Source organism: Pleurodeles waltl, chromosome 3_1 (genome assembly GCF_031143425.1).
Source record: "Pleurodeles waltl isolate 20211129_DDA chromosome 3_1, aPleWal1.hap1.20221129, whole genome shotgun sequence".
Taxonomy (NCBI): domain Eukaryota; kingdom Metazoa; phylum Chordata; class Amphibia; order Caudata; family Salamandridae; genus Pleurodeles; species Pleurodeles waltl.
This window is the reverse complement of record NC_090440.1, coordinates 424307586-424331297: the sequence shown is the minus strand read 5'-3', so window position 1 is coordinate 424331297 and position 23712 is coordinate 424307586. Positions and strand designations below refer to the sequence as shown.

The 23712-nt window shown below is 48.6% G+C and overlaps 1 protein-coding gene across 4 annotated transcripts in view; it reads left to right on the top strand.

Annotated features, from left to right (window-relative positions):
* Window positions 1-21281, top strand: part of WDR93 (WD repeat domain 93) — a 360263-nt gene extending 338982 nt beyond the window's left edge. For 3 of the 4 annotated variants that reach the window (XM_069222684.1, XM_069222685.1, XM_069222686.1), the window contains exon 17: window positions 20826-21273. In XM_069222684.1, coding sequence (XP_069078785.1) covers window positions 20826-20955 — 130 coding nt within the window. In that variant the 3' untranslated portion in view covers window positions 20956-21273. Of the gene's footprint in view, window positions 1-20825 lie in introns of all 4 variants that reach the window. The other variant, XM_069222687.1, reaches the window with a different exon arrangement.
* The last annotated feature ends 2431 nt before the right edge of the window (window positions 21282-23712 follow it).

Below are 23712 nucleotides of genomic sequence, written 5' to 3'. Positions count from 1 at the left end.
CTTTGGATCTGAAACCAATCTCAAGTGATTCAGGCAGCGCTTGAAAACGTAAATATTTGGATCTGTTTTTATCTGTCCTCATTATTGACTCAGGGTCGTAACTGGAAAATATACCAGACATGGTAACTCAAGCTAAAGTAACTCTGCCTTTCCTTAGTTAGGATATGTTTTGTCTTCTCTGTTAGTGTGCTCAAGTAATCGAAGTGTGACAAATAATGCATTACAAACACGTTTCCAACCAGTTTATGGTGCAGAAACAACCACACTCCGCATCTTTGGCCGTTGTGAATCTGATGTCCTTGACCGCCTTGTTCCCTCTGTGATATTCAGTCCTATTGGCCATAGCATACTCCTAGACATTATTGAGAAAAGGCTGGGAATGAAGGACATGATGCTAAAATAGTTTGTCATATCACTCAGATAAGAAAATGTAAGTCCATATTTATAACCCTCCTCACCCAACTCTCTTTAGTGTACCAGAAGGATCTACCCTAGCTTCCTTGTTGTTTACCATATACATGGAACTGCGGAGTGATCCACTAAACTATCTTGAGATTGTCTTATGCTATTCACACACAGCTTTACATATGAATAGAGGCAAATTAAGATGTATTTTGTTCATGCAAATTGCCTAGAATAAATCAAAAAGTGGGTGATGAGACACAAATTCAGTCCACACACGGACATAACTGTTTTTCCATTAAATTATGAACCATTGGCAAAAGGCTGGCTTACCAACCCTCAGGCCCCCGGACTATTGCCTAACATGATAAAAAATCCAGATCACTGGGCTTTGACCTTGATACCTGGCATCACTTTGAAGGCCGCATCAAGAACATGGCGAAAGAGGCTCAATAGCAAATGATAGTAAATAGGAAAATGAAAACTTTCATACCCAAAACTGACTTTAAACTGGGCAGTGGTTCTAAACATGAATGACTATGGACTGATTAGCGCCTCCAATTTAGTTGTGCATGCCATCGTAATATTTGGTGGCTGGAATTCACAGAAGGGAACATATACCAGTGATTAAAGATCGACAGGAAACACATTGTGACTATTGGGCATACCGTCCTCTCTCAATGCTGAATGTCAATTATAAAATACTAAGTAAAATTCTGGCCAACAGGCTGCTCCCCCACATGCCTAAATTTGTTCACCCTGATCAAGCCAGTTTCATACGGGGTCAGAAAACAGCCCTCAACATCAAGTTTTTTCTTTATATTATCAAACACGGGGCCACCGAACATGCAGGAGCAGTAGTCAGTCATGACTTTAGACATAGAGAAGGCATTCGACAGCCTGGAGTGGGAGTACATTTATGAGGTAATGTCACATATGGATTGGGGGGGGAAGGGGATTCTTGGCCTGGAATAGGTTACTTTATAGAAATCCAACTGCTCGAGTTAGGATAATTCAGGTGGTCTGGCACAGCTATAAGGTGGAGCGGGGCACAGGACAGAGGTGCCCCCTGCTTTTTGCATTGGCAGTGGAAGCTCTGGCATCCTGGGCCCGCACTGGAACCCACTTCCAGGGACTGTGACTAGGGGACAATTGGCACAGGATAGCCCTGTACGCTGATGACCTGTTGCTGTTTCTTCGAGATGTAAATAATGAGCTAAAAGGGGCTAAGGCCTTGTTAGATGACTTTGGACGGTTCCCGGGCCTTAAAGTGAGGTGGTATAAGTCCTGGATGTTTCAGATAACACCAGACTTGGCTCCCCCGGCAGATCTGTCTCCCCTGCAGTGGGCCCCAGATGTATATCCTACCTAGGAGTTAAGATTTTTCATGCCCAGGATGATCTCTTTGACGGGAATGTAGGTAGCGTGGTGCAAGCCTTTAAATCTAGCATAGCCTTCTGTCAGAGTCACCGGATCCTCGGGGTCTGTGCACGTGCCCAACACTTCCACCACAAGACAGCTCCAATACTCTAATTAGATTTATCACAGAGTCTAAGAGAGTCCAAGTGGGGAAAAGGGGATTAGGACGGGAACAGCTGGGAAGGAGACCTGTAGGAAGCAAAAGGTTAAAACACAACATCAAAATTATATTTCATGAAATCAGTACCATGCTACAACTCTAAGCTTCGTCTTTTCCAAAAAAACATGAACAACCCTAAAATAGTCCTAAAACTGACTAGGCTTTAGATGACCGAATGCCTGAGGAGGAAACAGGAAAAGTTAAATAGGACTTTCAGATTCGAGTACTTTCTTTAGCATGAGAATCAGGAAACACTCTGAGCAATTTCTAAACAACCATATGAATCTCCTTTTAAGAATATATATCAGGAACACACAGCATTACATCTAGAACGCTGGTATTGTTGTGTTCATCTCAGAAAAAACATTGGGAAGTGAATTGCGCACATTGCAGATTTTTATATGAGTATTAAACACCATAAAGGATTGTGCACCATGAAATCACACAACGTAGATTCAAGGAATAAATCATGCAACGTGTCAACTTGAAATGCTACCAAGAAAATGTCTTAGAATTGTAGCGCACAGTAATTTACATTATTTATACACGAGGAAAGAATTGCGCGTCTTGCCGATTCAAATGCCACCATACAAATGCCAAGAAATGGTAGCACACAATGAACAACATGAAAAGCACTCAGGGAAAGAATCACACGTCTTGTCGATTCAAATGCCACCATGCAAATGCCAAGAAATGGTAGCGCACAATGAATAACATGAAAAAACACTCAAGGAAAGAATCGCGCGTGTTGCCAATTCGAATGCCACCATGTAAAAGCCAGAAAATGGTAGCGCACAATGAACAGCATGAATTACACACGAGAAGTGAATTGCGCGTTTCGCCGATTCGAATGCCACCATGTAAATGTCAAGAAAAGGTAGCGCGCAATGAACAACAAAGTTAAATGCTCATGAAACGAGTTGCACCTCTTGCCAACTCGTAAAACATCATGTAAATGTCAAGAAATATCAGCGCGCAATGAACAACAATGTAATAACGAAGTCAAATCTTTATGGAATAAATTGCGCGTCCTCCCTATTTGCAAACCACCATACAAATGTCAAAAAATGGCAGCACACAAGTAATCTGTTATTCATTTAAGAATTAAAATCAAGAATATGAAAATTCTCAATTACGGTGTTGGGAAATGTCCAAACACCGTCTTACCACCTGGAAACAGTGATCACCAATGAGAGATGAGTGCAGAAGACTGGAAAATCCAAATAGGCCGCCGGGACAGAAGCTCAGGAAGAAGCTGCTGCTCTCCACCGGGACCTCTGAATAGTGAGCACTGGAAGTTGGGCTGACTCTCTTTTATAGAGTCTTGGCCCAGCCTAGAACCACGCCCAGGCATGTTGCAGGGAAAGTCTCTAGAAGGCCCTGGAAAGGGACCACACCCTAACACACTCTGAATGTCTGCAGCAATACATTGCAAATGTACAGTATTTATAAGCACCTTAAAAATGAATCTTTTGGATGGAATTCTACAATGCAAAAGGTTAAACAATAACATATCATCGCAATGCATAAATTACATTATCTTGCGAGTCTTGGGTTTTTGCATTCTAGATGCCCGTAGAGCGTGCACTGTCCTGGTGTTGGCAGTACCCCCCTCTCCCAGGCACGCTCTAGGGCCTGGTTTATCTGGATAGAGACGATGAAAGCGTCTCACAAGTATTGGAGCATGAACATCAGATGCGGAAACCCATGAATTACTTTCAGGGCCATAACCTTTCCATGCGATTAAGTACCATAGGTTACGCCCTCTCAGTTTAGAGTCCAACACTTTCTTGACTTCATATTCTTCTTCCCCCTGTACTAGAACAGGAGCTGGATGAGGGTGGACCTTTTGGACTGCCTTTTTTAAGAGGGAAGTATGGAACACTGGATGAATCCGTAATGATTTTGGCAATTGTAGTTTATAGGTCACAGGATTGATTTGCTGAAGAACAGTGTAAGGACTTATAAATTTGGGGTTGAACATGTGCTTCTTCTTGAAGTCTATATGTTTTGTGGAAAGCCACACTTTGTCACCAGGTTGATACTGCGGTCCCTAACAATGTTTCTTGTCATAATGCTTTTTGTATTTTTTTTGGGCTTTTTCTAAATGTTGTTGAATCGATTTCTGAGTTTGATGCAAATGTTGAATGATTTCTGACACAGCTGGAGTGAGAGAACTTTCTTGAGGAATTGTGATGGGCAAGGTGTCAGGATGATAGCCAAACAAACCAAAGAAGGGTGTAACGCCAGTAGACGTGTGGAAGGAGTTGTTGTAGGCTAACTCAGCTAACCAGAGCATTGATGCCCATGAATTAAGTGCTTTTTCAGCGTAAGCATGTATGTATTGCTTCAAAGTCTGATTTAGTCTCTCCGTTTGACCATCTGTTTGAGGATGGTGGCTAGTAGATAGGGTGTCACTTGGAGTGTTTTACACCATGTCTTCCAGAAGTTGGAGGCAAATTGCGATCCCCTATCGGAGAGGGTCACTTTTGGCAGTCCAATGTAACGAACCACTCTATTCAGTAAGATAGCTGCCAGTTCACTAGAGGTGGGTAATTTCTTACAGGCAATGAAATGTCCATATTTCGTGAGACTATCTACTACCACCAGAATTACTGAATGCTGTTGAACCACTGGCAGACCTGTAATAAAGTCTAAAGAGATCTGTTCCCACGGACAACTTGGGGTTGGGAGTGGGTGTAACAACCCTTTCGGTTTTGAATGACTTGTTTTAGTGCGAGCACAGACTTCGCAGTTGTTTACCATTGTTTTTACAACCTTTGTTAAGGTAGGCCACCAAAAATAGCGTTGGATTAATTCAAGAGTTTTAGGAGTACCAGGGTGACCTGCTGTAGGTATAACATGCAACCAATGAAACACTATCTTGCGAAGTTTGGTAGTGGGCACGAACAAACGAGCATCGTGAAAGGGTAATCCTTGTTTGATTGATCTTTTCGGATCTGGTTGGGCCCACGCGTGCCATTTTTCAACAGTGAATGAATTGCGGATGTCTTCAAAGAAATCTTCTGTTTTTATGATACATAGGACCTTGTCAGGAGCAATGATAGCTCTGGAGGTTTGAACTGCAGGCAATGTGGTAGACTCTTGGCGGGACAAGGCGTCAGCTTTGCGATTATCTTTACCAGGCCGGAAGGTTACCACAAAATCAAACTCGGCAAAAACAGCATCCATCATAATTGCCGAGGAGTCAAAAGTCTGGCAGAACTCATGAATTGAAGATTGCGATGATCAGTATATACTGTGACAGTATATTTAGCTCCCAACAAATGATGTCTCAATTCTTTAAAGGCGTCACAAATCGCCAGAAGCTCTTTTTCAGCAATGACATAGTTCTGTTCGGCTTCGTTCAACTTCCGAGACATGTAAGCTACAGGATGAAGCTGACCAGTGTCTTTGTTTTGTTGTGACAAGACTACTCCTATCGCCAGATCTGAAGCATCAGCTTCCACTATGAAAGGTCGATCCACATCTGGATGAGTCAAGACTGGGGCAGTGGAGAAAGCTTCTTTCAAAGTTGAAAAGGCTTGGTCTGCTTCTGGGGACCATACACATTTTTCTTTCTTTCTTAATAACTTAGTAATTGGAGCCACTGTCTGGGAGAAATGATTGATGAACCTCCGGTAAAAATTTGCAAAGCCCAGGAAACAGTGTACATCATGAACAGTCTTTGGGATGGGCCATTCAGATACGGCTTTTACTTTCCTTTCTGCCATCACCATACCTTGAGGGGTAAGGATAACCCCTAAAAACTCAACTGTGGTAACATGAAACTCACACTTGGTTAGATGGTGTTTACGAAGGGCTGCCAACATTTTCTTGACATGTTGAACATGTTCATTCTCATTGTCTGAGTAGATCAAAATGTCATCAATGTAAACTATGGCAAAGATATCGAGGTACTCTCTAAGAATGTCATTTAAGAAAAATGTAAATGCTGCTGGAGCATTGCACAGACCAAAAGGCATGACGGTGTATTCAAAAAGGCCATATCTTGTTTTGAATGCCATTTTCCATTTGTCACCCTCTCTCATTCTGACCAAATGGTAAGCACCTCGAAGATCAAGCTTCGTGTAGATTTTTGCTTTCTTTACTTGTTCCAGTAAGACCGGAATTAGAGGCAAAGGATATTTGTTCTTGATGGTGATTTTATTCAAGCCCCTATAGTCGATACAAGTTCGAAGCTCTCCGTTCGCTTTTGGAACAAAAAATTAAGGAGAAGCTGTGGGAGTCTTAGAGGGGCGGATGAAACCATTCTCTAAGAATTGATCCAAGTAGTTTCGTAAATGTTGATTTTCATGTTCTGAAAGGGCATACACACGACAGTTGGGAAGTATCCCCCCTGGGACTAGATCAATTTGACAGTCATAAGATCTATGAGGAGGAAAGTTCTCTGCTTCCTTCTCATCAAATACATCTTCATAAGACGAATACTGTTTGGGCAACTGAACTTCTTTCTCTGCGGCGGTAGCTATGTAAGAATGGCGAACGTCCGATTCTTGAGTCCTTTGGAGACAATGTTCTTTACATAGCACTGATGAGAACACGATCTTTCGTTCTGCCCAATTAATCTCTGGATTGTGATGAGTTAACCATGGCAAGCCAAGGAAGATCCCATACTGGGGAGCATGGATCACGTCAAGGATGAGTTCCTCTTTATGTTTCTTTCTTTGATTTTTACCTTCACAAATTATTGTCAAGGGGACAGTCTGAAGAGTTATCGGACCTCCAGTCAAGAGTTTTCCATCAACTGCCTGGATGGTTTCTGGGGTCTTCTTTTCAATACATGGGATCCCCCATGCACGAACCAATTGGGCATCAACAAAGTTTCCGGTAGCCCCAGAGTCGACAAGAGCCTTCTTGAAATAGGTATTTTTCTTGACCTGAACTCTTATTCCCAATTTTAGATGTTTGGATTGTGAAGGATCCACGGTGACACCCAAGAGCAACCCTTCTCTGCAACTTGGGTGCTTTAGATTTTCCGACTCGACTGATGCATTGGTTGCAACTTTCTGAACTGGGCCTCGCTTGCTCTTTGTTTTGATTGGACAATCTTTGGCGAAATGACCTTTCCGCCCACAATAGAGACATTGCCCATTTTTTCTGCGTAGGTCCTTTTCATCTTTGGTCAAAGGTCTCCTGATGGTTCCAATTTCCATCGGTTCCGGCGTTCTTGCTCTCGGAGTTCTTGAGCCTTTGTTATCATGAGCATGCCAAGAATGTTTTTCAGTCTTTTTACGCATTCCTTTTCGTTCATTTAAACGATGATCAAGCCTCAAGACAAGGTTTATTAGATCTTGACAGTTTGCAGGTTGTGGGTCGATTTGCGCTAAGATGTCTTTTAGCTCCTCTTTGAGTCCTCTGTAAAACAAGGCCGCTTGTTTTTCTTCAGGCCAGGATGTCTCAGCGACCAGCCGATTAAAGTTGGCTAAATATGACACTAAGTCCTGATTCCCTTGGCGTAAGTCTAATAATTCACGATCTGCTGACTGTGTTACAGTTCTACGATCGAAAACTCTCTCAAATTCACGAACACATTTTTTCCAGTTGTACAACAGGGGACTATTTTTACGCACAAGAGGAATAGCCCAGGTAGCTGCATCTCCAGACAGATATCACAACAAGAAAGCTACTTTAGACTGGGCATCGGGGAAAGTATGTGGTCTGCAGGTGAAGTGAAGTTCCACTTGAACCAGAAAAGATTGCGCTTTCAAGGGATCACCTGAGAAGCATTCTGGGGGAGCTAAAGGAATGGCTGAAGGAACATTGAGGGAAATTTTAGTCGGATTACCTCCAGAAGTGTGAGAAGAAGTACCTGGCCAAGACACACCTGTGGGACTTTGTTCTTTCTTCTCAACCTTATTCTGTAACTGACTCACCCTCTCAGCTAGACTATTTGTCAAATCCTTTAATTATACCACTTCTGACTGGAGCTGGGTGATAGCCTTGACTAGTTCGTCCAGTGTGGCCATGCTGAGAACATACACAAACCAGGAGGATAATAATTTGTGGGCTCACTATTCTGTCAGATTCACCAGATCCTCGGGGTCTGTGCACGTTCCCAACACTTCCACCACAAGACAGCTCCAATACTCTGATTAGATTTATCACAGAGTCTAAGAGAGTCCAAGTGGGGAAAAGGGGATTAGGACGGGAACAGCTGGGAAGGAGACCTGTAGGAAGCAAAAGGTTAAAACACAACATCAAAATTATATCTCATGAAATCAGTACCATGCTACAACTCTAAGTTTCGTCTTTTGTGAAAAAACATGAACAACCCTAAAATAGTCCTAAAACTGACTAGGCTTTAGATGACCGAATGCCTGAGGAGGAAACAGGAAAAGTTAAATAGGACTTTCAGATTCGAGTACTTTCTTTAGCATGAGAATCAGGAAACACTCTGAGCAATTTCTAAACAACCATATGAATCCCCTTTTAAGAATATATATCAGGAACACACAGCATTACATCTAGAACGCTGGTATTGTTGTGTTCATCTCAGAAAAAACATTGGGAAGTGAATTGCGCACATTGCAGATTTTTATATGAGTATTAAACATCATAAAGGATTGTGCACCATGAAATCACACAACGTAGATTCAAGGAATAAATCACGCAACGTGTCAACTTGAAATGCTACCAAACAAATGTCTTAGAATAGTAGCGCACAGTAATTTACATTATTTACACACGAGGAAAGAATTGCGCGTCTTGCCAATTCAAATGCCACCATGCAAATGCCAAGAAATGGTAGTGCACAATGAATAACATGAAAAAACACTCAAGGAAAGAAACGCGCGTGTTGCCAATTCGAATGCCACCATGTAAATGCCAGAAAATGGTAGCGCACAATGAACAGCATGAATTACACACGAGAAGTGAATCGCGCTTTTCGCCGATTCGAATGCCACCATGTAAATGTCAAGAAAAGGTAGCGCGCAATAAACTACAAAGTTAAATGCTCATGAAACGAGTTGCATGTCTTGCCAACTCGTAAAACATCATGTAAATGTCAAGAAATATCAGCGGGCAATGAACAACAATGTAATAACAAAGTCAAATCTTTATGCAATAAATTGCGCGTCCTCCCTATTTGCAAACCACCATACAAATGTCAAAAAATGTCAGCACACAAGTAATCTGTTATTCATTTAAGAATTAAAATCAAGAATATGAAAATTCTCAATTATGGTGTTGGGAAATGTCCAAACACCGTCTTACCGCCTGGAAACAGTGATCACCAATGAGAGATGAGTGCAGAAGACTGGAAAATCCAAATAGGCCGCCGGGACAGGAGCTCAGGAAGAAGCTGCTGCTCTGCACCGGGACCTCTGAATAGTGAGCACTGGAAGTTGGGCTGACTCTCTTTTATAGAGTCTTGGCCCAGCCTAGAACCACGCCCAGACATGTTGCAGGGAAAGTCTCTAGAAGGCCCTGGAAAGAGACCACACCCTAACACACTCTGAATGTCTGCAGCAATACATTGCAAATGTACAGTATTTATAAGCACCTTAAAAATGAATCTTTTGGATGGAATTCTACAATGCAAAAGGTTAAACAATAACATATCATCACAATGCATAAATTACATTATCTTGCGAGTGTTGGGTTTTTGCATTCTAGATGCCCGTAGAGCGCGCAATGTCCTGGTGTTGACACCTTCTGGAAAACTCTTCCCCGCTCTGTCATAGGTAGAATAGCATTGCTGAAAATGATTGCCCTGCCCCTCCTATTATATGTCTCTGGGAAGCTCCCAATATGGATACCCTGGGCGATAATTAGAGGACTAAGCTCAGAAGCAATATCGTTCATCTGGGGACCGGCTCGTAAGGCGAGTGGCTCTGACCACATTCTAAAGCCCTGTAGCAGATGGAGGTCTAGCAGCACCAGACTTTGAAGGGTACTACCTGGCAGCTCATCTTCAGTGGTTTGTTGAGTGGTTGGTGGGTAGGCAGAGACTGGGATGGGAACTTGGCCCCTTTGTACCTGGGCTGACAGAATTAGTGCAGACCTTGTTGAGGGCCCGGCGTATATTGCTCTCGGATACTGCGGATTTCCGGGTGATTGCCAAATGCTGGGCTTGCTGCCTTAAAGTCAACACACACTAAAATTCCATATACTTCAGACCTACCGATGCTGAAGGTGCTGCCACATGGTGGACACTGGAGAGGCCTAGAGATTTGGGAGGAAGCGGGAGCCTCTACTCTGGGGGACCTTTACAGGGAGGGAGAATTGCTTCCCTTTGAGGACTTTAGGGCTGATTTTAATATACCACGCAGGCATTTCCTCATGCACAGTGCAGTCACCAAGACCATCTGGTGGCCCTAGCGAAATGAGGCTGTTAAATCTCCAATCCTGGGAAGTTGCCGCTACATTGCACTCTTGTCTAGCACCATCAAGGTGGTCTCCTGTTTGTATAGAGCCTTCGGGTGAGACTCTCATCGCCCTTTAGAGAAACTAAGTATCAGCTGGCAGAGGGACTTAGGGGGTCATTCTGACCTCGGCGGTAAAAGGCCGTTACCGCCGGTCAGAAGACCGCCATCATACCGCCGCGGCCGCGGTAAACCGCCACGGTCATTCTGACCTCCAACTGCCAAACCGCCGAAAACCCGACATCCACGGAAGGCCGCCTCATCAGCGGGCAGCGGAAAACTGGAGATGACCAAACCTCCACCACCACACCAACACAAACACGCCCATGCCATTACGACCCACGAATCCACGTGGCGGTCATTCACCCGCGGTATTCCATTGGGGGTACACACCGCCGCGGTCAAAATACACACACCTTTACAAAACACAGCCACATTGGACAATTTGAAATACACACACCTGATACACATACATACACCACTCCCACACATCCAAGCAACTATAAAACACACACCCACATCACCCACAAACCCCCACTACTAGAAATTCGGAGAGAAGGCGAGAGAGAGAGAGAGCACAGCTATCGAAAAACCCAACACACACAAGAACACAACATCATCAACCACACCACAACTACACACACATCACCACACACCACCATTCACATCACCACAAACACCACCCCACACCTCATCCACACCACCCCATGGCACCCCAAAGACACCCCAGGTTTTCGGACCAAGAACTCAGGGTCATGGTGGAGGAAATAATAAGGGTAGAGCCCCAGCTCTTCGGCACACAGGTGCAGCACACCACAATAGCCAGGAAGGCGGAGCTATGGCAAAGGATCGTCGACAGGGTCAACGCTGTGGGACAGCATCCCGGAAACCGGGAAGACTTCAGAAAGTGCTGGAACGACCTACGGGGGAAGGTACGGTCGATGGTCTCAAGACACAACATCGCTGTGCAGAAGACTGGCGGCGGACCACCACCCACTCCTCCCGAATTCACTGCATGGGAGGAAGAGGTCTTGAACATCCTGCATCCTGCGGGCCTCGCTGGAGTAGGCGGAGGAATGGACTCTGCTAAGTCTCATCTCAACTACTCCCCCCCCCAACCACCAGCATGCCAACCCACACCCCCACCCCCACCCTCACCCCCAACCCCCCAGCACACATCCCCCCTGCCAATGTCTCACCAGCACAACCCACCCAACCCAAAACCAAACCCTGAATGCCAACACAAACCATGGACACCCATCACCTATGCATGACCACTGCACATACCCATCCCCCCCCCCCACACACCACCCTCACAACCCCTCCCACAAGGGAATGCCAGCACTGGGGGACAAGGGCACCCACAAATCGCACGCCATGGAACACACAGAAGCAATAACCATACTCTTTTACCCCTGCAGGGCCCGAACGCCAACACACCGGCCAGGAGGGTCCAGAGTTGTCCATCCCACCCCCAGAACAGGCCCCCAGTGAGGACAGCAGCTCTGTCGACCTAGAACCTGATGACCAGCCCGGACAATCGGGGACTTCTGGACAGTCGGTTCCCCACACACAGACACAGGCCACAGCAGACCCAACCCCCTCTGGGAATATGAGCACAGCTCCCACCCAGCGGGCCCATGCCTCTGTCTCCAGGACAGGTCAATCAGCGGTGTGTCCGCCACTACAGGGCACCCAGGCTGACCCAACACCCCAACAACAACAGGGACCTGGGGGCAGTGGTAGTGGGCACCCCGTCCAGGGGACAGAGGCCCGGGGAAACAAGGCAACTGGGAGGGCTGCAGTGCGACTGGGGGGGGAGGACAGGCCCAGGGAACCGACTCTCCAAGAGGCCCTCACCACCATCATGGGAGCATATCACCACTCCCAGGAGACGATGGCGACGGTACTGGCCAGGTTCCAGGAGATCTAGGTACAGCAGGAGGAACGGTACATGGGGTACAGAGAGGAGCTCAGGAACATCGTCCTGGCCCTCAACCAAATAGTCACCACATTGCGGGACCATGTGGCACCCCAAAGGGCCCCTGTCACTAGCCTGGACCAGGAACAGCCTACCACCTCCGCCGGCGCTAGTGGACAGGAGGCCCCCACACAACGACAGGCCACCAGAACCCCACCTCCTGCTGAAGATCAACCACCCCGCAAGAGGAACCTGAGATCTCAAAGGAAGACAGAGTAGGATGCCAAGACCCCCGCCAGCATAAGAAACCCCCTGATGTCATTCCACTGTCCCACATCGTCACCCTGTCCAACCTTGAACTGCCCCTGCTCCATCCTTCCACAGGCATATGGACAATGCACCTGTGCGACTGAGAACTGGACTCTGCCATGGACATTACTCCACCCCCACCCATCACCGTTTTACTATCATGGACCTATATGTAGCACTTTAAATAAATCACTAATTGCACTTAAAAAATCAGGAGTCTGCTTGTATTCTTAACAAATGTATTACACATAACGGTTCAAATATTGTTCAGTTACATTGTGATGACAACATACAAATGTCAATGTGCTTTACTCCATGGGCAAACAAAGCAGAAGTCACGCAGTGGGTCATACAGCTCTGAAAAGGGAAGGGAAAGTCACAATTCAGTTGAAAGGAACTGGGGGGAAACACAGAAAGTAGAGATGCAGGAGGCCTGAAGTAAATGTAAAATGGCGTGGGGGATTCTTACCTGTGTGCTACTGAAAATACTGTTGTATAACTGTGTCCCTGTTGTCCGTGTCGTCCCCGTCGTCTTCCTCCTCTTCACTCTCCACAGGCTCCACAGCTGCTACAACACCACCATCTGGACCATCCTCCTGCAGGAAAGGCACCTGGCGTCGCAATGCAAGATTGTGAAGCATACAGCAGGCCACGATGATCTGGCACACCTTCTTTGGTGAGTACATTAGGGATCCACCTGTCATATGCAGGCACCTAAACCTGGCCTTCAGGAGCCCTCCTAGATCGCCCATGGGCCTCATTGTACCGTTCCTCTGCCCTGGTCCGGGGATTCCTCACTGGGGTCAGTAGCCAAGGCAGGTTGGGGTAACCAGAGTCACCTATTAGCCACAAACGTTGTCTCTGTAGCTGTTCCCTCACATAGGGGATGCTGCTATTTCGCATGACATACGCGTCATGCACTGACCCAGGGAACTTGGCATTTACATGGGATATGTACTGGTCAGCCAAACAGACCACCTGCACATTCATAGAATGGTAATTTTTCCTGTTTCTGTACACCTGCTCATCGTCTTTTGGGGGTACTAAGGCCACATGGTTCCCATCAATGGCACCAATGATGTTGGGGATATGTCCAAGGGCATAGAAGTCACCCTTCACAGTGGCCAAATCACCCTCCTCTGGGAAAACAATGTAGCTCCGCATGTATTTCGTCAGGGCAGACAACACTCTGGACAAAATCTTAGAAAACATAGGCTGAGACATCCCTGATGACATGGCCACTGTTGTCTGAAAAGACCCACTTGCCAAAAAATGGAGGACTGACAGAACCTGCACCAGAGGGGGAATTCCTGTGGGTTGGCGGATGGGGGACATCAGTGCTGGCTCAAGCTGGGCACACAGTTCATGTATAGTGGCTCTGTCAAGTCGGTATCGAAGTATTATATGACGTTCCTCCATTGTCGACAGGTCCACCAGCGGTCGGTACACGGGAGGATTCCTCCTTCTCCTCGCAAGTCCCAGCGGACGGTGCCTAGGAAGGACAACATGGAGTACAGAGTCAAGCAACCCACAGGTACGTAACTACAGCTTGCACAGTACACGAATCGCTATGCATTGAGTGGCAATGCAAGGCCTAGGCCTGTGTGACGCAGTAGAAATTAAGCCATGTGGGCCCTTGAAATGGCGGCTGCCTGACCTGAGAAGTGTGACAGTGGGATGTGAGGTCAATGCACTGGTGTGGCACACCGTGGCGGTAGGCGGTCGAAGACCGTGGCGCAAAGCCGCATTGGTTAACATTGAACCCTATGGGTTTCATGAGCCAATGACTAGGTGCGCCGGCGGTCACGGTACGCACCGCGGCGGTACGCACCGCCGCGGGCGTGACTGCCATTTTCTATCTGATTAATCACTTGAGACCTGATCATCCACAGGAGAGGACCTATACTGCAAGTGCTGCTGTGAACTCGGTCTGGAAGAGACAATGGCTGCTGCGACTGGGGAAAGGGCCCCTGCCTTCACTACAGAAGAGTTGGAGAAACTTGTGGATGGGGTCCTGCCCCAGTATGCCCTACTCTACGGTCCTCCAGACCAACAGGTAAGTACACTGTGTGCACGTTGAATGGGCTATGCCTGTGTTGAGTGGGGTGGATATAAGATGGTGGGGTGGGGAGAGAATGACGAGTGCAAGGCACGACAGATGAGAGCATGTGCCACATGGCAAGGTTGGGGAGGGGGGGGGAATCACATCTAACATGCAGAGAATTAATGATATTTACTTTTCCACCCTGTACATGTCAAATAGGTCAGTGCCCATCAGAAAGTCGACATTTGGCGTGCCATCGCCAAGGAAGTCCGGACCCTGGGGGTCCACAACAGACGGGGCACCCACTGCCGCAAGAGGTGGGAGGACCTCCGCCGCGGGACCAGGAAGACCGCCGAGTCACTGCTGGGGATGGCCTCCCAACCTAGGAGGGGTGCCAGTCGTACCCTGACCCCCCTGATGTCCCGGATCCTGGCGGTGGCCTACCCTGATTTGGATGGGCGCGTGAGGACATCACAGCAGACACAAGGGGGTGAGTACCAGCACATTCAGCTATCTTTACGCGCAGTGGAGGTGCCTGGGTGGGGGAGGAGGGCTGTGGGTGACATTAGGCCAGGGCGCTTCCTGTAGTGTAGTCCTCTCCTTTAGGCATGGCCCTGTGCCCCCGCCCCCCACCTCTGTAGGGTGACAAGTACAGCTATCCATGGTCCTGCATCACCCATGTGCGCGTTTGTTGTCCCTAGACCTGTTGGCCTAGTCACAAGTACTGAGTAGTGTACCCCGATTGCGCGGCTTAGTGCATGAGGGTCCTGTGTCTGTCCTCTCCGCCAACGGTGTTGACAATGCATGCACTCAACCTGTCTTTATTTCTCCCCCCACCCTTTTTCTTTATCTTCTCGTTTATGTGTGCATTAGCATCATCAGGCGGAGGAGAATTGGCACCGGAGCACGAGGGAGCTGCAACTCACAAGGCCCCGGTGGGCCATGGCACAGACACCGAGGTCACCAGTGATACGGAGGGCGAGGGGAGCTTCACAACGGGGACCCGTGGTGACACCAGCGACACAGACACGTCCTCGGATGGGAGCTCCCTAGCGGTGGCGGCAACATCCGTGCCCCCCGCCTCTACAGGTACAGCCGCCACCCAGCGCACCAGCACCGCCCTCCCAGCAGCCCCTCAGCCTTCGCTCCGTGCCCGCTCGCCCAAGAAGGCGGGCATCTCCTTCGCTCCAGGCACCTCAGGCCCTGCCCCTGTTACCCCTGCTGCCCTCAGTGAGGAGGTCATTGACCTCTTACAGACCATCATTGTTGGGCAGTCTACCCTTTTGAATGCCATCCAGGGGGTAGAGAGGCAGGTGCATCGTAGCAATGCATACCTGGAGGGCATTCATTCGGGTCAGGCTGCCCATCAACGATCGTTCAATTCTCTGGCCTCAGCACTGGCGGCAGCCATTGTACCTGTTTCCAGCCTCCCTCTTCTAACTGCCTCCACCCTGTCTCTGTCTCCTGTTCCTCAGCCTATCCCATCCACACCATCAGACCAGCCTGCACACACCTCAACACCCAAGGGCAGCTCATCCAGACATAAGCACCACAGTTCACACAAACATTCACCCAAGCAACACCCAGATGCAGACATGCCAACAGCCACTACCACCTCTGTGTCCCCCTCCTCCTCGTCTCCCTCCTCCCTCCCTGTGACGTCTCCACTCACACCTGCATGCACACCACCAACAGCCAGTACTTCCATCACCAGCACACCCTCCAGTGCAGTCCGCACACGTGCAGTCACCACCCCCACTGCCATTTACACGCCCCTGTGTCCTCTCCCACTGTGTCTGTCACCCCCTCTTCCAAGACACACAAACGCAGGCAGCCACCCACCCAACAGCCAACCACCTCACCACAGCCTCCAGCCCATGCACCTTCACCCAAGGACAGCACACCTGACTCTCCTACAACCACCTCCTCTTCCTCCACTCCCATAACCACTACACCTACCCTTTACCTTGGTCCTAAAATTTTTTACCTCTCCACTCTTGACCTCTTTCCCTCACCTGACCCACCCCCTCCATCTGCTAAGAGTCCCAAGAGTGCCTCAGCCACCACCAGCCCGGCTTCAAGGGTCACCGTAGTGCATGGATTTTGGAGTCCCCCCTTTGCCAGCAGTGATACATCGGTCAGCAGCAAGGGGACAGCCAGCCCCCCCCCTGGAAAGAGGACCCGTAAAGTAAGGGGCTGCCGCGAGAAGCCTGACACGGCTGCCCCCAAGGACCAAAGTTCAGCCACTTCACCTGCCACAACATCCAGGGGAGGCAAGGCCCGGAGAGCCACATCAAAGGAGGGCAAGGGCAGCAGGGCGGAGAAGTCAGCCAGCAGGAGCGCGGACCAGGAGGGCCCCACAAGCCCCATCCCGGGTGTGAGTGAGGGGCCCAGGACACCGTCACCGAAGGGTCCCGCAACTGCACGGTCGGAGGGCGACTGAGCAGGGAGTCCTGGCCAGGTCTGACTCCCTTGACTTACAGAACAAGCACCGCTGAACAGGGCCCCGCCGTCCAGAAAGGCACCGCTGAACAGGGCCCCGCCGTCCAGAAAGGCACCGCTGAACAGGGCCCCGCCGTGCAGAAAGGCACCGCTGAAGAGGGCCCCGCCGTGCAGAAAGGCACCGCTGAACAGGGCCCCGCCGTCCTGAAAGGCACCGCTGAACAGGGCCCCGCCGTGCAGAAAGGCACCGCTGAACAGGGCCCCGCCGTGCAGAAAGGCACCGCTGAAGAGGGCCCCGCCAAGACAGGCACCGCTCCGCCGGGCCCTTCATCTCAAGCACCCCTCCGCCGGGCCCTTCATCTCAAGCACCCCTCCGCTGGGCCCCGCCGTCTCAAGCACCGCTCCGCTGGGCCCTTCAACTCAAGCACCGCTCCGCTGGGCCCTTCCTGTCAAGCACCGCTCCGCTGGGCCCTTCATCTCAAGCACCGCTCCGCTGGGCCCCGCCGTCTCAAGCACCGCTCCGCTGGGCCCTTCCTGTCAAGCACCGCTCCGCTGGGCCCTTCATCTCAAGCACCGCTCCGCTGGGCCCCGCCGTCTCAAGCACCGCTCCGCTGGGCCCTTCCTGTCAAGCACCGCTCCGATGGGCCCTTCATGTCAAGCACCCCTCCGCTGGGCCCCGCCGTCTCAAGCACCGCTCCGCTGGGCCCTTCCTGTCAAGCACCGCTCCGCTGGGCCCTTCAACTCAAGCACCGCTCCGCTGGGCCCTTCCTGTCAAGCACCGCTCCGCTGGGCCCTTCATCTCAAGCACCGCTCCGCTGGGCCCCGCCGTCTCAAGCACCGCTCCGCTGGGCCCCGCCGTCTCAAGCACCGCTCCGCTGGGCCCCGCCGTCTCAAGCACCGCTCCGCTGGGCCCTTCATCTCAAGCACCGCTCCGCTGGGCCCCGCCGTCTCAAGCACCGCTCCGCTGGGCCCTTCCTGTCAAGCACCGCTCCGCTGGGCCCTTCATCTCAAGCACCGCTCCGCTGGGCCCTTCATCTCAAGCACCCCTCCGCTGGGTCCCGCCGTCTCAAGCACCGCTCCGCTGGGCCCTTCAACTCAAGCACCGCTCCGCTGGGCCCTTCAACTCAAGCACCGCTCCGCTGGGCCCTTCCTGTCAAGCACCCCTCCGCTGGGCCCTTCATCTCAAGCACCGCTCCGCTGGGCCCCGCTGTCTCAAGCACCGCTACGCTGGGCCCTTCCTGTCAAGCACCCCTCCGCTGGGCCCTTCATCTCAAGCACCGCTCCGCTGGGCCCTTCCTGTCAAGCACCGCTCCGCTGGGCCCTTCATCTCAAGCACCGCTCCGCTGGGCACCACCGTCTCTGAACTGCTCCGCTGGGCCCTTCCTGTCAAGCACCGCTCCGCTGGGCCCCGCCGTCTTAAGCACCGCTGGCCGAATGACAGTGCCGGTTCTGTGTTGAGCTACTGTTCACGCTGCACTCGGGCCACCCTGCCTCCTCCATTGCCTGTGGAGACTGTTATCCACTTGATAGACTGTGGCTTTGCACTCCCCAGGATTGAACAGTGGGCAAGCCACCCACTGTAGAGACTTGAGAGACTGTGGCTTTGCACTGCCCAGGATGGCACAGCGGGCATGGTGGCCCCTTCATGGATCTGGCGTCGTGGACTCATGTGGCTGTGGTGCCCCCCCTTCCCTTCCCCCTGAGGTGCCTGTAGTTTTATCATCTGATGCCCCTGCAGTGTTCTCTCCAACGGACTCAGGTCTCCTGTGTGGGCTTTGCCCATGTGTTGCTACACTTTGGCCCACGGACAGTTGACATTTCAGTGACTGTGCAGGACTTATTGCCTCTATTTATCGGTTACGCAATGTTTTAACTTGATATATTTTGTTTCATTTTCCTATTTTACCATGACTTCAATGAACCTATTTTATACATAAATTTAGTTTCTCACTTTAATGATATCTTTTCATTATTCCGGGGGGTTTGGGTCGTGTCACTTTGACTTGGTGCTCTGCATTGGTGTGTAGATAGTTGGGGGGTGGGTGTATTGCGTATGTGTGTGCCCGTAACCCTTCCTCCTCCCCCCTCCCCTGTGTCGTAGGTGCGGTACTCACCGTTGTCGTCTGCGCCGGAGTTCGTACTCGTGGTAGATGAGCAGTTAGACGAGTGCAGGTAGGATGTTCAATTCGGGTTCCATGCTGTCCTCCGTCCTCGTGGAGTGTATAGAGGTGAGCGTTTTCCCGTTCGTAGTCTGTTTCCGCCGTGTTTTTATCGGCGGGGCTCCCGCCCCGGAAAAGGTGGCAGATTGGTGAGTTGTGATCAGGTGGGCGGAACATTGTCTGCCGCCTGCCTGTTGGCGGTGACCGCCGCGCTGTTTGTTTGTCCCGCCGTGGCGGTCGGAGTGTTAAGGTGGCGGTCTGGGTTGGTGGTTCCCGCCAGGGTCAGAATTCCATTTTTTTTACCGCCTGCCTGTTGGCGGGTTGGCTGCCGCTTTATCACCGACCGCCAGGGTTGGAATGACCCCCTTAGAGACTTCAATACCAGAAGGGGCTTGGAGCTCCATTCTTGAAAGGGTGCCTTGTGTGTCTAGAAATGCTCACCTCAAATTGATTAATTTTCTTGTTCTGCAATGGGCATATCTGACACCCGAGCGTATCCAGAAATATTTTAAGATAGATAATATGATGTGTCTCAGATGCGGGAAAAATAGGGCAGACCTATTACATATGTTGTGCAGTTGCCCCCAGCTTTGCCCCTTTTGGGAGGGGGTCACAGGCTTGCTGACCACTGTATTACAGAAGGAAATCCCATGTACACGCCTCCTGAGTTGGTTCCCGCACACCTCCAAAATTAAAACCACAATTAAATTCCAAGATTTAGCCTTTCTCTTAGCAAAGTGTGAGATCACGAGAAACCGCAAATTGGTGGGGGACCCCGACTATTGAAGTGGGGCAGTGAATTGGTAAGATGGGCAACAGTAGAGGTACAAGTAATGCTGAAGGAAGCAAATAGGGGAATTGGCACAATAAAGGCAGCACGTGCATGGGAGGTGCTCCTAGCTGATTTACAGACTGCAGGAGAAGCAGTGACATGAAGCGCCTTCCAGGTAAATGTGGGGCTTATCGATTCTCTGCTCTAGGAAATTTTGACAGCCTCATGACAAACTTTGATTAAGGCCTTGAGCACTACTACTTGGCTTAACTTTGCTAACTGGGAGCATAGACGGGACATTAAACACATTGTTGAATCTCAGTGATGCAATAGTTGGGGTTGGGGGTATATAACTTTACTGGGATTGTTATGGTTATTTGTGGAAGGCCAGCAACTGGAGACGCAAGATAGAAATGATATGCTATAATCTAGCAATTGTGCTTGAAGTACTTTGATCATTTTCACATTTAAAGCAATTATGCTATTGAACCCATGTATATGAGCATACTCTGCTGGACCTTGCGTTATTAAAGAAAAACTCAATAAAATATATATATTTCTTTAAATTATAAGAACCCCTAAGTGGATGTGTATTTCCCACTTATTGGTTTTGCTGGTACGTAAATGTCTGTCATGTGAAAAATAAAAACAGGCTAAACATTGATAAAAATGTGGAATATCTAACTAATTTGAAGTATACCAGGGGAATATCTAACTAATTTGAAGTATACCAGGTGAAATCAGTGTAAGTAACACTCTTTATATTGTGCACAACATAAACTTTATTTTTACTTTATTTTTACTCAGATTGCAGACCCTGGCTGAGAGAAGTACACAGCAGCAAGACTGCTGGCAAAAGCTTCAAGAGCATGCATTGGAAGTGCAAAAGATCAGCAAGGAAAGGCAAAAGGCGAGATTCTGCACACTTGTCATTTAAACATGTCTTAAGACATAACAACCCAACGATATCTAACACTTGTGGATTCAATCACTTTGGAATTCCCAATGAAGTTTTACACCACTTCATCTGGGTAACTGGATATTGTCTTCAGTAATCCTATGCTGAGGATAGCAATGATCACCCCATATTGTAGACCTACTATGAAGGAAGAATGGTAAAGCAGCCAGTAGCAAACATTATCATATATTTGTGTAGACAAATGCCTGTCCTCTTATGATAACACCATAGGATTCCATCCAAACATTTTTGAATTTTGAAATATTTGTGTGGGAGAATGCAGAAATAAAGAATAAAAATGTGTTTGAATATTCTTTCTCTTATATTCCCTTGTTAGTACCTCCCAGAGTGCTTAGAATCCACATTCAGAGCTTTGCATAAAAGATTTAACTGTGTTTAGGTTTTGGTATATCATTTCCAAGATGTTGATTTCATACATTGACCTTTGTTGCTTTTTCAACTATTGGCCCTTTGAGAAATTGGGTGGTTGGTTAAGGGGGATGAAACTCTACTTGAGTAACAGCCACAATCCTCACCAGGGTGAACCACAAGCAGTCACTAAATCAACCTGTGCGTAACTCTCCGGGAGCTTGGCACAAAAGCAGACAGGCTTAGCTTAGTAGCAACGTGTAGAGTACTTATGGAACATGAAAACAGTGATAAAGTGAAAATACAACACAAGAAAAATCCCACACCAATTTAGAGACATAGAGTAAATTTGATTACATGATCTGACACCAAAGTGACAAAAATTCAATCAGTAGAATGGAGTTAAGGTATCTTTTACATTTAAAGTGAAAACTAGTGCCTAAAGATCAAAGCGCCAATCTAGATACGTGAGACCGGGAGGGGTAAAGTCGAACGTTATGGCTGATGACGATGGAGCATGGTTTGGATACACAAACTGGATTTGCCAAGGTCCTTGCTTGGACTTAGAAGAAATTTCAAGGGAAAATGTGTGAGAAGGTAAAGTCCAGCGGGGCAACGAAGCTTGCGCTCTCTGAGGAGGAGGCGTTTCCATTCAGGACCCGCTGGACAAAGTTGTAGTAAAGATTCTTTCATTTGAGCTTAGTCTCGTTTTTGAAGTCGAAAATCTCCTATGGGACGAAGCTGCAGGCTGTAGTCAATGAAGGCTCCATGAGGTCGGATACCTTTTTGCGAGGAGCAGCTCAACAGGATTTGCTGCTGTGCAGAAGAAGGTAGCGGGAGATACCGTGAGCTCAGGCTGACCGGCAAAGCAGCTTGGGTGGATTGATGGACAGGTAAGTTCTGGTTTCCTCTCAGTTCTCAAAGTCCTTTTTAGCCAAACAAATGTTAAGTGCCAAGTTTTAGATTTGGGCTATCTGGGCCCTGTAACACCACTACCAATGGTTCAGGACTGGAGAGGCACCACTTGGAGGGCTAGAACTCACACAGGCAGGGTTCACCTGCAGGTTCAAGATGGTTAGAGCCTTTTCTGTCCCTGAGACTCTGATCAGGAGGCCAGCCAACTAGCCCTTGGAGTGACTTCTGGAAGTTCTGAGTTCAAAGAGAAGAGCAGGGCTCAAGTTGTAGGGCAGACCTCTGGGGATTAGATCAGGCTTCAGGAGCGGAAAAACAGTCCTTCTGAAGTACACAGCAGGCCCCAGTAGCAGGTAGCCCTCTGAAAGTCCTTTGGTAGATCCAGGAGTGAACTGAAGAGTGGGTTTCAGGGCCCATTTTGATATCAGGTGCCTCCTTGTGGCTCCCCCCCCCCCACACAAGTGTCTGGAATTTGATGCCTCCTTGCCCTGGCTCCAGCCTGGCTATAGGTACAAAAGACTAGTGTGAAGTTCTTTGTGAGAGAGCAAGGCTCAGCTATTGATGTGTAAGTGGGGCTGTACCCAGTTCTGCCCCCATCATGCCTAAAATTGCCCATTCAGGCACACCTAATCCCCATATTATGTGACTATCTGAAAGGAATATACAAAGGCCAACTGCCACTCACACCTAGTCATGTGACCAGGAACATGCTGCAGGCACCAAGCGTTTAGGAAAAGAAACTGCCAAATTTCTACATTTTTAGAATTGGGACTTAGAATCCGACTCTACCTTTAAAGATACCAAACATGACCGTCCTAGTTGCTCCGAATCAAACACTTATTAAATGTAATAAGGTAACCCAATGTTATCCTATGGGAGTGAAAAGCCTCACATTAGTGAAAATGAATGTAGTGAAATGAACACTGCCCAGAAATTGCTTTTCAAGCCTCCCTGGCACTAATAAGTTTGTAAAATGTGCTAAAGCGAGACAGAAATCTAGTTTCACTAGAGCACTGTTTGAGCCCACTGAGCACTGTTTGTGTGAGATGTGCTTTATGTAACAATCAATCTATGAAACATCACTGGGATAATTAGTGAAAGTCAAATCCTATTTCAGTATGGACGGACATAGTCAAGAAAAGTAGGAAACCAGGGACCCATTTTAAAGATGTATTTTTAAAATGAAAATCCTATTCTAGTGTATACAATTTAATTAGTAACTAGTGTGAAAATCAACACTATATTGTGCGAACAATTTTTACCAAATGTGTGATTAGCAAATAATAATATAACATATTGGTATGCTCCAGATTGGGCCAGGTGAGTGTGGTACCCAGAACCTCTGGTCATGAGCATACGTCCTCCAATTAGGCTGCCACTTCGGGAAGCTCTTCAGTCACAGCAGGAGGGCAGGGTCCTTCACCTGGACCCGCACAATGTGCATCTCCATGCATG